We start from the raw sequence: 16,384 nt of genomic DNA on the forward strand, positions 1-16,384 counted from the left end.
ATGGGAATGCTGTTGGACCACCACAGTCCCACTTACTGAGCCCAGAGCTCTCCCTGCAGGAGCCAAACCACCTCGAGAGCTCATGCCCATGAGGTCCCTTTGGTGAGAAGCTGCAGCTCCACCCGAGGCTGAGTCACCCGCAGCGGATGCCCGCGGGTCGTCGCGAGCTGGCTTTTTGATCATCCAGGGGCCGCTCCTTCAATGGGGAGCCCGGTGAGGTCTTTGTTCTCAGCTCCCTCCTCCTGGGAGAGGGGTGCCAGCGCCGTGACCCCTGGCAGAGCCTTCTCCTTGATGCCTGGAAGGAAGGGCAGCGGGGCCGGGCACTGCCAGCGTGTCTCGCCAGTGTGGCTCTGCCAGGAGGAAGGGGCTCCTGCTTGGCTCCTCCTGATAGCATCTCCGTCCTGCTCCATCACTGCCTTGCCCGAGGAGCAGCAGAGGGGCTGAGCAGGTCCCAGTGACACCCAGTCTTTATATGAACCTGTTTGGTAGCCTGGTGAGAAGGCAAGGTGTTGGGGTAGCTACAGACACGGGAGGGCCTTGTGCACTGCAACCCCATCTGGTTCCTCACTCCGGTTACCCCCTCGGTGGCAATCAAGGCAGATCTTCCCCTGATTTCCAGTTTTTATTAGATGGCTGCCTGCTTTCCATGGCAATGTGTGTCCCCAGCAGGAACAGCCCCTACGCCACGTACCCTGGGTACCTCGAGAGCATCCACATCCTCTCCAGCCTGCCTGCCCAGGCTGCACAACCAGAGATGTGCGAGGCAGCGTTTCCTTCTCCGAGCTTGAAGGCTGTTGTTCGCTTCCCTACGTGACCCTGGATCCTCGTATGAACAAACAGCAACAAAAAATCAACCAGAAAACTTGTGCTTTACCTCTCCTTACCTTAAATCCCCCCTGTGGAAGGCTCCAGCACTGTGCAGCCCTGCTACCCTCATCCCACCGTATACCTCCTCCCCACACGGGGAGGTTTTGCCCTTGCAGGACTGGGCTGGGCAGAGCTGATTCCTGTAATATTTTATTGCAGGGTAAAGTGGTGGAGTGCCCTTTATGGTGTTTTGAAAGGAAATTGTACAGGAACAATGTCCCGGGCAGTGTGGCTATTGAAAACCCTTCACAAAGGGAGTTTGCCACAAGAGGAAAAGCAGCTTAATCAGTTGAACTAATCACCGTAGGTGGTTGAGAGTCCCCGAGGGTCTGTAAAATCAAATATAATGGGAAAAGAAATATATCACAGCTTGCCTACGCTCCTCGGCGGAGCCGCCAGCGGATCTGGGACGCTCCCTGCCTGGCCCCGAGCCCGCCGTGACCGTCCTTTGGGCTGTCCCCACGTAGGGCCACGCTCGCCCCAACACGAGACCCCGGCCACACGGCCGAGCCCTGGAGATGTCCCTCAGCGAAGCGGTGGCCTCGGAGGAGACCCGGCTTGGTGCCACGGGGCTGGGGACCCTGAGCAAAGAGGCAGGGCCGGGCTGCCTGCCCTGCTGCAGTCACCCCAGCTGACCCCGATTTCGGCGTGGGCGCGAGCAGGAGGGGTGAGCGGCGCTTACACAACCCTCGTGCTGCAGGAAGAGGAAACTGTCCCTGACAGCCACCCGCGGCTCTCCGGGGAAAGGAGGATATTTCTGCCTCCCCCAGCTCCGAATCTCATTAAAAACAAAAACACCACCACCACCAAAAAAAAAAAAAAAAAAAAAAAGGAAAGAAAAAGAAGGCAGACTGTTTTTTTTTTTTTTTTTCTGATCATTTAAGTGGAAAGCCAAATTAGCGGTAGGAAGCAAACTGGGACAGTGCAGGAGAAAACTTGGGGACATTTCTGTAATCCTGTTATCAAAGCAAGAGGTATTTGGGGCATGCTGGTGGGGAGAGCTCCTACCCCTTTGCTTCGTGTATCAGCCAGAAGGGGCTGAGGCTCTGCTCCAGCTCCTTACCCACACAGGAGGGCTTCCTGAAGGATGGCAGAAATGCTCCTGAATCCAAGGGGAGAAGCCACTGCTGCGGGTGACAGTCCTCCAAGGACTCCAGGGCTGGTTCCTGCACATCAGCCCCTCACTGTGGTCATCCCAAAGCCCTGAGACACTCCTGTGCTGTATGTAAGCACAAAGGATCCACATTTATACTGAAAACAGGAATTTGGATGCCTTTCGGAAATAGGAGACTGATTAACCCCGAGGTTTTTACACCATCCTCTCCAAGCCACAGGGCTGTGTCCCCCTCTGTAATTCTCTGTCCTACCCTCTAGACCGACCACCAAAAGCCCTGTGAGATACCTGCCAGCATCTACACACACATGAGGATTTCCTTTCGCTAAGGAAATCAATCCAATCTGACCTTTGAATCGAACAAGATGCGAGTGAACCAATGTAATTACAACGGTGCAAACGTTTTAAGAGTTCCCCAGCAGTCTTTTTCCTGGTCCTCTGAAAAAACGGTCCCCTTCCTTAGGTGACAGAACAATTTCAGCACCAGAAGACCTAGAAACCGGTACAAACTCACCTGTCTCAACCCTGCTTTGAGAGAAACCCCCAGAAACCCACATATTCCTCTGTATCCTGAGCAAGGTTTTGTACCACTCCCTTAACACTGGCCCAAGCAGAGTAACACATACTTGTGTGAATGAGCCTCAGGGCCATGGTTTTTGGCCAGCTGGACCTCCATCCCCAAACAAATCATCCTAGGAGGCCACAGAGACCGGAGGAACCCTGTGCAGAGATGGGACAGAGGAGAGGACTTGAGAAATGGGTCTGTTTGCCTCCGTATCCCAGTCCTACGGGATGTCAAAGCAAATTGCCACTAGTGTTGTCTAGGAAAGGTGGGTCTTGTGGTAGTAAGCAGTGGGTTAGTACCTGGGACAGTAAAACCTCATTGGTACTCAGCACTTGCTCACACGGACACCCACAAAAACCTTGTCCCCACTGTGCTCCTCCAATGATCCCATTAAGCAGTGGTGCCCCGCGTGGCTCCCATCCCACACAGAAGGTGACACTTGCACCCCGTGTGTCTGAACTGATGGAGAAAACACTGGGGGTGGGATTTCTGCCACGAAAGGTGGGGAGAGCAGTTCCCGGTCTGCTTCCCTGCTTACAAGCTCCTTGCCACCTCCTGCATGCTTTTACGAGACCTCACGCAATCAAGTCCCGCACCAGATGTGGTTGACTCTGATTGCTGTTACCAAAAATGTGTCAAACAGACCAGAGCCAGTGCTCCTAAACTGTGTCAGTCGAAGCCTGTTTCAACACCTTTAATCCACTCTTTCTATTTTACGCAGAAAATGAAGCTTGCATCCCGTGGAAAGAGGACTCCTGTAACGTGAAAGCGTTGTACATGCAAAGAGAGAGCTGCGGCCGCATGTGCACAGCCAAGGGCATAAATGCAGCCCTTCCTAAGACTGAGTTAGAAAAGCTTTTTTTAAAAATAAAAAATAAAAACTCTAATGGGAATAATCACCTATAATTTTAAATCCTTGTTTTATCAGAAACTCTGCTGACAAAAGGTTTTGGAAAGCTGCTGTGCTCAGCTCTCACCCAGGCAGCGGTACCCGGGACATCCAGATGTGCTACCCAGGAGCCACATCTGGCTGTGCACCGCGATGCCACGGTGCTGGGGAGAACTGGGCAGCAGTGGTGAAGATGAGGAGCCCTGCAGGGGCTTGCTCATCCCCAGGGGCTGCCCGGGGCACGCAAGGTGCACCGCGGGGACCTGCGGTAGGTGAGGCACATTCCTGCGCCGCGCGGTGACCGCATTTCCTGAGGAAAGGTGACGGGAAGGAAGCGGGGACTTGCCCTATTTATAACGTGGCCGGACACGAGCGTCATTGCACATGAGAAACAAAAGGTGCTTCGCTGGCCTCAGGCCTGGCCCCTCCTGGATTTCGCTGCCTGTGAACAAGACGATTTCGCTGTCTGTCTCTGTTTTACAGAAGCCCGTCAGCATCACGCACACCAATGGGCACGACATGTGTTTCACAGCTCATCAATGAAGCTCGAAAGCTGGACATGGGTGGCTCTGGCAGAGCAGCCGTGCCTTGGTTTTGCAATTCTGTGTCTCTCCGCATCCAGACGACGTTTACAACAAAAGCCCATAACTCCCAGCTGTTTCACTGGCCATAAAACCTCTCCTCCGCCATCCACAGAGCAGAGGGATATTCATACCACCTGTGCAGCTCCACCAGCAATGAAATGAAGCCTTTCTCCAGCAGCACGATGCCTGGGATATTAAGATAATAGCACTGCAATAAAGTGTGAACAGCTTTGTAACCAATTTGTGCTCCAATACAGTCTGGCATTTAAGCTGCAAAACAGTTTCATTCAGCAGGACTTTTTTTCCCATTCCTTTTTTTTTTTTTTTTCCCCTTATTTCTACAATGTTTTTCACATAAAATAACCATTCTGAGATCTCACTTACTGCTAGGAATCAGTTTTAAGGAGCGAGTGCTCTCCGGGGGCACCTCAAGTGGCACCAGAAGTCCAGGCAGTCGAAATCCCCTCCTACCCCAAATGCACAAGAGGACCCCAGGTGCTTAACGCTGTTCGTTCACACCCCCCAACACTGAACCGTGTGGGGTTTTTGTCTTTACAATTTGCCTTTTTGGCTTAAATAATTATTTAAGAGACCGTTGTTTTGCTCCAGCTCCCTCTACCCATGCTTCCTAGCTTTCCTGGCTAGTTAAAATAAGCATGCCTTTCTTTCTAAGCTTTGACAGGCAGCACTATCAAGGATGGCAGTGTTTAGGGGGACCTGGACAGCTCTGTATATTCTCTGCCCTTTCCATTTTATTTCATTCACGACTATTTAGGGCTGAAGCAGACCCACATCTCCTCCTGCGTTCTGCCATACTCACCCAGACTGAAGGCTTTTAACTAGATTCTTGGGTTTTGCCCTAATCCAGAGCTCCTCCTGGGACATCACCCCGGTCCCCTGCAAACCCTCGTGCTCAGCTATTTGCTCTGGGCTGCTCCTTGCCCCATACCTCCCAGCACCAGCCCAAGGCAGTTCCTGTTGCTGTCACTCCTTGCCATCTACAGGGAGGGCAGCGCTGCTCTAAACACTTCTGTTTATCGTGGTAATCTGAACTGAAAGAGAAGAAATACACCTGGTGTGATCCCCACACCTCTGCAGTGGACTGGCTGTGGACATTTACACCAGCTGCAGCTCTGGCTCAGCACAGTGTGAGACCCATCTCCACCCTCCGGCTGGGAGGATGCAGGGCTGTCTGAGCCAGAGGGCACCTTTTGGGCTGCACACAGCTTGTGGCAAGGGCTGGGCTCCTGGGATGCAGACACCCACCTGCAGGAGGGCTGCAGGTTGCATTTTGCAGCACAATGCACCGTAATGCTACGGTTTGCATTTTGCAGCCCTGCCAGGCATCAGCGTGGAGCTTCAGGCACAAGACCCCTTTGCTCTGCAGCTTTTGCCCCCTCCAGCAGGGAGATCTGAGCTCCTCTGGCACTGAAGAAGGACATGCTTTGGGCTGGCAAGTCAGGCTGGGAGCAGCGAGCCCCAGGCTCTGCTGCCATTTCTGGGATGCTCGGGGCTGCAGCACAGCGCAGCGATGAAGCCCACCCAGCTCCCTCTTGCAACATCAGCAGACTTCAGCTTGGCTTTAATCCCCTTTCTGTGATCACAAGGCTGCAACCCAGCACAAACAAGATTTTTTATTTTTTTTCCCCCCCCTGAATCACAAAAACTGTCTTTTAAACTGTGTATAGTGAAAAAAGGAGGGAGCCCCAGTGACTGCTGGCCACAGCCTAGTCTGGTTTTCCTCCTGGCTTGCGGCTGCCAGATCACAGCAGCAGCACACCAGCACCGTAAGGGATTACTCAAACTCCCCTCACCTCTGTCACTCAGTTCTATTTATCCCTGCAAGACTGCTTTACTTAAACTGAAGAAACTGTAAAGCCCTTGGTGACATGAGAGCAAGCAAAACCAGACAGAGGGTGATGATGAAATGCTACACCATAACCATCCGGATTGCAGAAATGACACATTGAATGGGAAAACAGAGTTTTGCTGGAGGCCCGGGGCTTGCACAGGAGGACCCTTTGTAAGACTTGCTCACTGCCCACAGACAGTTTCTGGGCTGTCTGAGCAAGCTTTTATCAGTTGCTCTGTAAAATGGAAAACAACTCAAGCACAGAGCTAACTGCATCATGGCTCCTTGCGGGCTGTGAGCAAGTTGAGGAGTGATGGCTCTGAGTCATCGGCTTGGAGATTTGGGGACATATCCTGTCTGCCATTGCAGTCTCTGCAAGACTTCCCCCCAAAATGAGGCCCCAACGAGGCATTGCAACTCAGGCTATGATGAACCACTGGCCACTCCTGCTCTTGTTCAATAACACCAACCCTGCAAGCTCCTGGTTTTAGAAATGCTTTACTGCCCTGGCTGTGTCATCTCTGCCACAGCAGAAGAAAAAAGCTGCATGTGCAACTGATTCCCTCACTCCTGGCTAATTTTCACATTTAACCATAGTCACGATTCCTATCAAGGACTCGAGATGCCCTCACATAATTAAATATGCAATTTACACAATTAAATATACAATTTGCCCAATTAAATTAACTCAGTGGATTGAAACCACCAATGCCACAGGAACTCAGCTGCCTGCCTATTTAGCACATCCCCTCGCTCACACAGAACGGCATCCGAGGCTTGCTGCAAACCCCTCTCAACCCATTTTGCAGCAAACCCTGAAAGTCAGCAAATTTTGCTTTTCAATGGAAAGAGAGGAAGCAAGTTGCAGGGACTCAAAGCCTTTATAGATAATGTCTTGCCAGCTGCCTCTTCTAATGAAAGTGGAGGGATCTGGCTATGCTGGAATATTTAAGGGGAAGAGGAGGTCTGGAGCAATATAGGACATACCCCAGATTTCAAAGACAAACTGGAGGGACAGACAGACAGCATTTTCAGGACATTAGTGCTCCACTAACAGTTTTTGCATTAATTCAATAGTAACAGCTGCTAAACAGCAATGTTGTTCAAAGACACTCCATGGGACAGTGGGAGGAAATGTGCAATGAAGAAGTGAAGGCTAAAAAAAAACATTAAAGAGAGGTTTCACCTACCTCCGGTCGTTTCTCCTCCTTCTGAAGAGCTTTTTGGTGTGTGCGATTTCAGCTTCATGAGGCAATGGATGGTAACCCTGTAACACAGAGGGAAAAGCAACCATCAATTCCAAGATACAGGAGGCATCGATATGTAGGTGCTCAGAGTGAGACAGAGCTGTGTGCCCAGCGCATGAGGCTGATTCAAGAAAATGCTCCTATCTGCAAACCCTTACGAAACACAAAACAGGACAATACCTCAAACCCGACCAACACTTTCTTCTCCATTTCTACTCTTCCTCTCTCCACTGAAGGTGCCAGGTTGCCTGGCTCAGACTTGGGATGTTTGTCTGGTGAGAGGGGTGCTGTATTTACCACCCTGCTACGGGCATCGAGGCTTCATGGATACCAGCAAAGGGATTCGAGGCTCCTGGTCAAAAGGCACTACGCGAGTGCAAAGTGTTACTTATTTCCCAGGGACTACGGAGCTGTCATAGCCATAATGATTATTATTTATGTAGCATTGTACTTCCCAGGCTGGCAATAAAAGCCTTGTAAAAGTCAGTCCTTTTATTTCCACGGCAATCTATCTCACTGTTTGAGCTGGAGCCTGCGCGAGGGGCCACGGGGAGCAGTAAGGTAAGGGCAAGGGCTGGGCGGGATCGGCTGTCATCGAGCAGCAGCTTTATCACATTGGCATGACAACACTGCCTGCAAAAAAAGTCCCTCTCCGTGCACAGATAGCCTTAAAAATTACAGTTAATTTTAGTAGTGGTTACGGGTACAACAGTATTTTGTGATTTGCTGGTGGAAGATGTAACAGAGGAGAAAGGTTGCTGTGGATGGCAAAAAGTCTGAGAGCAGCAGGGCTTCTCCTGACCATCCAGCCTGGAGAAAGGCACCCCACAGCTGCTGCAGCACACCCACAGCTCCTCTATCTGTGTGTGCCACTCTGGAGGTCGTCACCCTTTGAGATTTGAGGCAATGCAGAAGTCACCGAGCCCCTGGGTTAAGTACTGCTGCTGGTTAGCCTGCCCCCATTTCAGCCTTGCTTTGCCAGCAGGGTTGAGGTGTTTTTTTTGGCAGGTGGCTTCCCTTTTAACTTTCCTTTTCACATCTACTCTTCCAGAGAAAATCACCCCACACCATAAAGAGCTCTCCTCACGCTCCCTACACCTTGCCTCAGCCCAGCCTTGGCTAAGGAGGAGTAGGCTGGGAACAGTGAGAGTGAGAGGCCTGCTCTGCCTGGGCTGTGGTGGGATAATCATTTGGTTAACTGGGTTTGACTGGGCTTTTCCTACAGCCAAACACCTTCTGGTTAATTCTCTGTGGCACCACAGAAGAACAGAGACATCCCCGAGGAGCCCCCACACAGACACGAGGCCTGGTGGGCAGAGGGAGCTGCTGGGGCTCCACTATGGGCCCAGGGCCTCTGGGCCTGGCCATGGGCGCCACCAAAAAGAGCCCAGACACCACTGAAATGAGCCTGGAGATCTCTCATGTCAAGCAGCTTGAAATTATATTGAACCCATTTCACTACTGGGATGGCAATCTGAGGCCTTGTCACCTATTTGGTTGCTTCTCGTTCACCAATTGCACAGGAGGAGCTTAACCTCCCCGAGATCTGGTCCTCCAAAAATTTGCTTGCAATTGGCCTGTGGGTACCAAAGCTAATGGGAAAAGGAAGGGAGGGAGCAGACGCACACAGCCCAATCACATCAGCTGTACGAGTTTAGGAAACGAGGCTAAAATTAGCACAATACTCAGTGAGACCATTTCCAAATGCTGTACTACCACAGCAGGCTAAAGCTTGGGGTATTTTGAAGAATTTAAGCCACGCTGCAAACACATGTGCAAATACAATTACCCTGAAAAACGAAACCATCTCCGCAGAGCATGAGCACCCAAAGTACCGATTTCCTACGAGCAAAGCCTTCATTAAGTGTCGGGAGCTCGAGTCCTTCCCATTCCAACCAGAAACCATCGGCAGAGCCATGCACTGCTGCGTGGCCTCCTCGCAGCACGCTGCTGCTCCTCCTCAGCCCTCTGTCCCCCAGAACAGACAGCCCGGGTGTGAGAGATGGGTTAATGGCACAGGAACGTGTCTCCTAGCCCGAGGAGCACGTCTGGCCCTGCCTGTGCCCAAGCAGAACGCGGCGTCCCCGCTCGGAGAAGCAAGCATCTCCCTTCTCCGGCCGAGCGGTTCCCTTCCTTAGTCCGAGCCATCAGACAATGTTTTGGAAAAAAAAACGTCACTAGTCCCTACTCTTTGTCTATTTCGGTGCCTAAGCAAAGCTAAATTTGGAAGGGAGAAAAGTCGACTTTTTTTTTTTTTTGTGCAGCAGGCTGATGTAAAAGGAAATATCAGCAACTCCCAAGAAGGGCGGAGTGCCCGGCCAAGTCGAGGGCGCTGGGTGGGTGGGTGCGGGACAGAGTCCCAAGGGCACAGTAAATGCATTTATGACATGGCTCTTTGATTTGTCTGGAGGCTGCTCCCCACCACAGGTCACGCAGCACGGCGCTGGAAGTACCTTTAGCAGAGCTGATTCACTGAGGACAACGTGGATCTGAAACGCAGCTCTTCCGTTTTTGGCTCTTTACGAAGCTGAAATCCCAGAGCAGAACCAAAGGGATATGCTTCACCAGGCAGAGGACCACCCTCTGCCCTGCAGTGGGTCTACAAGAAGGACACCAGAGGGATGCTCCTCGCTCCTGCCCGAGCCAGCAGCCAGCAGTGAGCCGAGGTGCCCACGGATTTCACACGCGGGTTTGCAACTTGTCTGTGGGCAGTAAAATCGCATTTGGTCTCTCTCCCACAGAGGTTTTATTTTGATATTTATTCACAGGTGGCTTGAGAACATAACAAACAACATTTCAGTGCTGCTGGTTCTGGAAGCGAGAGGTGTGGGAAAAGCAAAGAACAAGGACTCCATGGTCTTCGGAAGCACTGCTAATAGAGGTCATTTTCAGTCTTGGAGCAAAGCGCTCTGCGGTTTACATGGTGGTAAACTTGGAGCAGAACCTGAGAAGCCCACGGGACATCTAATGTATGTACGCGTATGTCAAAGTTAAATTACAAACATGCACACTGCTACAAGAAAGGCCAGCAGCTCTGTGAGAGAAGGACCAGCCCGCTCTCTGGCCAGTCCCCTAGAGATAAAGCTCTGATGTGCACACTATTTTTCAGATGTTTTTCGGAAAGCAGCTCTTGGAGAAGAGGTGGTGGTGTCTGGCAACCTTAGGTGACTGTCACCTGGGCAGCTAGCAGGTGCCAAGGGAGAGCTGTCCTTTACCTCGACTGCTGCAAGCAGGCAGCAGAGCGGGACATCTCTGCTGGGTGCTGGGAGGAACACAAGGAAGAGGGGCACAGCCAGTGAAATGCAGGGAAACGGGGAGTTTTTGGAGTGACCCTTCTCTGGGATGGAGCTTTTGTGCTGTTTTTCTCATGCCCCTTATGCACCATCGCCAACTGAAGAAGTTTGAGGAAGGCAGCAGGCTCTGTCTCTTTTTATGGATGATGGCAAACCCCACCGCAAATCACAAGGCCAAGTTCAAGGGCATTCCACAAAGGCTTAGTAAAAATATACAGGCATACGAGAGTCTGGTGTTCATTGTTTCGTCTCTATTCTGCTGACGTCTGCTTAACGCAGCCTGACCCTCAGCTGCCAAACCTCACCCCACACCGTGCCCTTCTTCACCGCTCCCCACACCATCAGCCTCTGCTGCAGCCGCTGAACAAGATGCTCACAGCCCCGATACAGTCAGGCAGGCAAAGGTGACCCAAAAGGGAAACCCAGAGCAAGCAGACTGAGAAAAGCAGTGGGACAGATGGAAACAACCGAGGCTGGGGTGATAGGAGAAGTAAAAGAAATGATCTGGCCGTATCGCAGTATTGGTCCACACGAGCTTTATCTCAAAAGCCTCTGTGCCCTCAAGAAACATCTCCACCCCTGCTTATCTTAAGCAAATGGTGGCAGAAGGCCTGAGCTGAACAAACAGGTTGTTAGGCCGCCAGCAGACGCCGGGAGCTTTGCTCCGTTTTATTACACCCAAAGTTCAGGGTGGGATTTATTTTCGGAGGCGCTGGGAAGTGACGGGCAGGGCTGGGTTTATGGCAGCACTGAAGACACTGTCTCTGCAACAGAGGCGACAGAAATACTGTGGCTGAAGGCAGGGACAAAAGCTAAACAAATATTGCAGCTCCAGAAATGATCCACAGAAAAACCAGCCCAGAAATTCATAACATACCCTGGTAAGATTTCCATCCACCTATATGACGGGTTGTTCGCTACAGGCCTGGAAAGGGTCAGGTTGAAAAGCTTGGCCCAGGCAGTGCCCGTGTGGGATGAGCAGCACGGGGACATCTCCCACCAGAGATGTCCCCATCACCTCTGGGGCCAGCATTTCTCGGCACCAGGGGCACTCTGAGCAAAGCAAGCTGCTGAGAGACCACTTGCCGGTACCTCTTCCCCTTCCAGGAATTCCCACAAAAGTGTCCTGCCATCCCCTCTCCGCTGACCCGAGGGGAATTTTCTGCCTCTTGAAAGAAGAGAGCTGTGGCACAACCCAAAGCCTTGACCTGATTTGGAAGCCATGGAAGAATACCAAACAATGGCAGGAAGGGGCCTGTAAATGATTTCCTCTCCATTAAAATTTAAGTGATAAATCTGTTCCTTCAAATTGCAAACTATTCATTTTTCCTGGAAGGTGCTCACAGTATTAGCTGCTTCTGAACGAGGAATCAATCAGTGCTCCTTTTTTATCAGGACTCAAAGCCAAGTGGATAGAAAGTGCCACGATTTCCATGCTCCAAGCCCAAGGCAAAAGGCGGCTCAGTTGTCACAGCCCTGTGCTGTAGTGGCTCTCCCACCACGCAGCACACACGGCACAGCACAAGTGGCTTCTGGTCACCTCCAAGGATGCCTTTTCAGTCTAAATTCAGCTATGGGTTGGCAGAGGTGCCTGTGTTTCCAGCACAGCTCCTTGGGCTTTGCCACCACTGAGCCCCGCAGCGGCGGCGGAGGAGGGATGCTCGGCGGGGCCTCGGGAATAGGACGTGCTCGCCCGATGAATCATGGCACGGCGCAACACGCCTATCGAATGGCAGGCATAGGAAGTTGTTTCTTGGGAGATGTCCCGGTTTGGAGGATTTCCTGATTAGCTGCATCTTCAGGGAGCGTGCCATTAAGTGCTCATTGCCAGCAAAGGCTGGACGTGGAGCTGCGGCACGGTTCGGTGGCGAGCACCTCGGAGGAGACTCTTACCCCAAGGAAAGGGTGGGGATAGAGATGAGCAAGGACTGTGATGGCCAACACGATGGCCACAGCTAAACACCACTCCTTCCTTGGTTATCATTAAAAGCGCCGGGCCAATTTCCTACAGGGCTCTGCCCTCCCACATTGCCCCAAGGGTGCAGACTCCTGTAATCCCATTTGCTGAGTGTTAACAACAGTTTATATGGCCCCTCTCCCAAAACCGTGGGCGTTTTAATGAATTACAGACTCCACACACACGCAGTCCCAGATCTGAAGAAGCATCACTTCGACTCATCTCTTCCCACCACTTTTCCCCAGCGTTTGCTATCAGCTCCTGGCAGAGAGGACACCCACTAGGCAGATGATAGCACAGACCCTGGCATTAAATACCTGGGGGCAGCTTCCTCCCACTGCAACCAGCCCTGGGATAAAACCAAAGACACAGAGAAGGGCAGGAACAGCCCGGCATCAAGCTGCCCATGTGAGGTGAAGGATGCAAATGCAATTAAAGCATTAGAATAATTAGGCAAAGTACCTCCAGTGAAATGCACATCGAACCTACCTCAGTGCCATCTGCTGACTGACAGCAAGTTTTTCCGGGCTGTGTTTTAAACTCTCGGCCCTATACCTCCTGAATTAGGTATAATTTGGAGAATTATATATGAAAAACTGGGAGAATTATATATAAAAACTTCGAAATTCTGCACAAAGTCTCCTCGGAGGATCCGCAGACACACAGTCCCCACCGACACCACCATGCAGGGGCAGCAGCAGGAGCCGTGGAGCGGGGTGCACGCTGGAAGCATTGATGCTGGGTGCTCCAGACACACCGACACAGACACACGGTGCCATAGGAAGAGTATAAATAACAGACAAAAGAAATCCCCTTTGTTACCAGAATCCGCAAACCCAAAATCAGTCACAATCTGACTTAGGAAACGGAGTTTTTCCCATGTTAAAGCAAAATGGGAACAATACTTCACGAGTGGAAGTAACTTTAATTGTTTTAACTGATGTTATTTTAGTGTTGTTTAGGTTTATTGTTTATTTGTATGTATTTCCTCTAGCCCGGTCATGCTTAAAAACAAACCTTGCTGTCAGCAGTAAAGCGTCCCATCCGTAAATAAATACATTTATCCAGTAAATACAGATACAACCACAGCACTGCTTGGAGTCCTTAGATGCACAATACTTAAATAATCGACATCAAAATAAACAGCGTTGGTGACCTGGGTTTGCTTCCCCCTGGAAAACAGAGCCTCTTTCAGCCATTATCGGGGATAAATGCTGCCCGCATCACGTGGGCCCTGGTATTTGCCTTGTGGTCAGCTCAGCTCACGCCGTGCAAACACTGCAGCATCAAATTTGGCACTGCCCGATGGTCTCAGGGGTGACGGGTTCAACTTGCCCCCATCCTGCTGCCTTCCCCTGGGGGTACACCGCTGGCCATCAGGCTCCAGGTCGCGCTGGGTGACGGGCACGAAGCTGCTCTGCTGCAGGTTGGAGAGCTCGGGGCACGGACTGGCTCCCAGCTCACCCAAATTTACCCCGAGAAAGGGCCGCGCTGCCTGGAAAAGCCTTTCCTACACTTTGCTTGGCGGCTGCTAATTTGGGGGTGAGAGAGGAATTGCTGGAGCTGGGACTTAAAATGTTGTGACGTTGCCATGGGGATATTTGTAACTTCAGATATTTCGGTCCCTCTGGGACCGTGCATTTCTTTCAAGTATACTTCTCCTCTGTGTTCCTCACATTCCCAAATCTGTTTTTCGTCGTCTCTTGCCCCTTCAAAGCCTACAGCCCACGGTCTGTAGATGCAGGCGTGCTGATCCTGCCTCCTCGGCATGGTGATCACCCCCATCACGGGGCTGGTGGCACGAGGAGGGCCTCCCTGGTGGACTTTTGGTGATCCACCAGCTATTTTTTGGTACAACACCCTCTGGGAAAAGCAGCTTCTACTCCGTGTGCTCACCTCAGCATCACCCTCAGAAGAAGGAAGGGTTGTACCCAAGTATATTTTCATTTCACCCTTATTATTAACAAAAGATTGCACAAACGGACGTCAAAAACACGCAATCCCCCAGCACCAACTCCCTGGAAATCCACCCAACTTGGCGGACCAGAGTTTCAGCCGGCGCTCAGGCACACTCGCTGGGACAGTCCAGCAGCACTGAAGGCCCTCGATTGCAGACTGATAACTTCAAACCCTGACAGACAATAGGTGGCTGCTCCCTCCTTTCAACACGGTGAGACTTTCGCTTCCCTTTGGAGGCGACCCAAGCGCACCGACTCTCACCACGCATTTCTCTGCTCTGATACCCGGCGAGGGGAGGCAGGTGGCCTCAGAGAGGTGTCTTGTCTCTCCGTCATCCCTGTCGCTGTGATCCCCGCACTCTGACACTGAAGCCGAGGGGAATTTCACTATCAGCTTCAATGGGGTCACGACGGTGTCAGCCCCTTTTGGTCCACCAGGCCAAGCCCTTCTCCCAGGCTCCAAGACGGCACCTCTCTGGCTGAAGCAAGCTGTGCAGAATGTCAGCGTCCTTTCCTTCTTCAGGGCCCTCGCATTGTCCTTGAAACATTTTCACACAATAGATATTCCTGTTTTCAGCCTCCTATTCCCAAGGCACAGCCAACACATTTTCCCTGGGACTATACCACAAAGAGATGGTTTTTCTCCATTCCCAGGTCTCCACTTAGTGCAGCTCTGTGGGAACAAGTGAGGGCCCCATGTCACTGCCACCTTAGCTCAGAACATACCCCGGTGTGTTAATACCAATTTAATCCTATAAAAAAATCATTCATCCATTTGAAAAGTCACACTCCTTTGCCCCGACCCTCTGCTAACCTACTGGTACTTCGGACCTGGGCAGTAGAATCTGTTTCTTGACTCTGCTCCCATGCAGGATCTTCCCTCTACACATCAAGCCCTCCAATTCCTCCTGCTGTATTGGGTCTAAATATAGGGACAAGTACAGAAAACATTACTGCATTTGAGTATCAGTTATGCCACCTCGTTTATTAATTACACTGGTGGTTTTTAACTGGTGCTTTGCAGACCTCTGGGAGCCACAGACTACCTTGAGCAATAAAACCAGTACAAGTAGGTAAAGCAAGCTTGTAGCTGCTTCGTAGCAGTCTCCAAATGTGACATTTGTAAATGAATCTGGCTTTTCCACCAAAAAAAAAAAATCCTAAAAAATGGCTTCTTATCTGAAATCCACTAGAGGACAGGAAGCAAGACAGCAGCATCTGCTCTCCCATGTCTTGCAAAGGATGAACGTGCAAAGGATGAACCATGACAACTCCACAGATACAAGGAAAGCTCACAGGCACCAAAGATCAGCCTTTCTGCCACTAAAAACACGCACTGTGAGTATTTTGTGGTGGCTGTCGGGAGCTGGGTGAAACACATTCAATTCATTTCGCATCGGACCAAGTGCCTCCAGGCTGGATTTCATCAGAACCGAGTGGGGACAAAGAAGAACTAGCAACCAGCAACAAAGCATGGCCAACAAAGCATGCCACCCCTCCTTGCCGGGGTGTTTTTAGCTCTTTTCCTTGGGTGTACGAGCCCTTCTTGCTGGCAGGATTGTGCACGTGGGGTGGGCAATGCAGGGGCTCAGCTCCAAAAGTTGTAGAGCTCTGAGACAGCTCACAGAGGGCTGTAAGACCTTAAATTATGTTATTAAGTATTGTATTCAAACTGGTTTTAGACATCCTTGCCTCCATACACCTCTCTGCCCGCCGTGCCCAGGTAGAGGAGGAGTAGGGGGGTCTCTCCTGCCCGGCATGGTTACAGCCTGCTCCCCCTCATATCAGCTCGTCTGATATCTGCATGTGTGCCTGCGTCTCCACACTTGGCAGCCTCGTCCTCCCTCTCCTTATCAACACCAAAAATATTCACTTAGGATCCGTGGCCTTTCGCCAGGCAGAGCGCCGCACGAGGAGCGCAGCCTCCAGCAAACCCAGGAGGCAACAGCGAGGAGGCTCTTCCTCAAGCGCAGGAAAAAAAAAAATAATAAATTAATTAAAAAAAATAAAAATAATTAAAAAAAAAATTCCCACCAGCTAAGAAAAGCTGGAGGTTAA

General features: G+C 51.2%; 1 protein-coding gene across 9 annotated transcripts in view; it reads right to left on the reverse strand.

Annotated features, from left to right (window-relative positions):
* CTIF (cap binding complex dependent translation initiation factor) overlaps nt 1–16,384 on the reverse strand; it is a 122,144-nt gene that overhangs the window by 46,831 nt on the left and 58,929 nt on the right. For all 9 annotated transcript variants that reach the window (XM_084505013.1, XM_084505014.1, XM_084505009.1 and 6 more), the window contains one exon: nt 7,062–7,138. In XM_084505013.1, coding sequence (XP_084361139.1) covers nt 7,062–7,138 — 77 coding nt within the window. The remainder of the gene's footprint in view (nt 1–7,061; nt 7,139–16,384) is intronic.

This window comes from Aythya ferina (genome assembly GCF_964211825.1).
Source record: "Aythya ferina genome assembly, chromosome: Z".
NCBI lineage: Eukaryota > Metazoa > Chordata > Aves > Anseriformes > Anatidae > Aythya > Aythya ferina.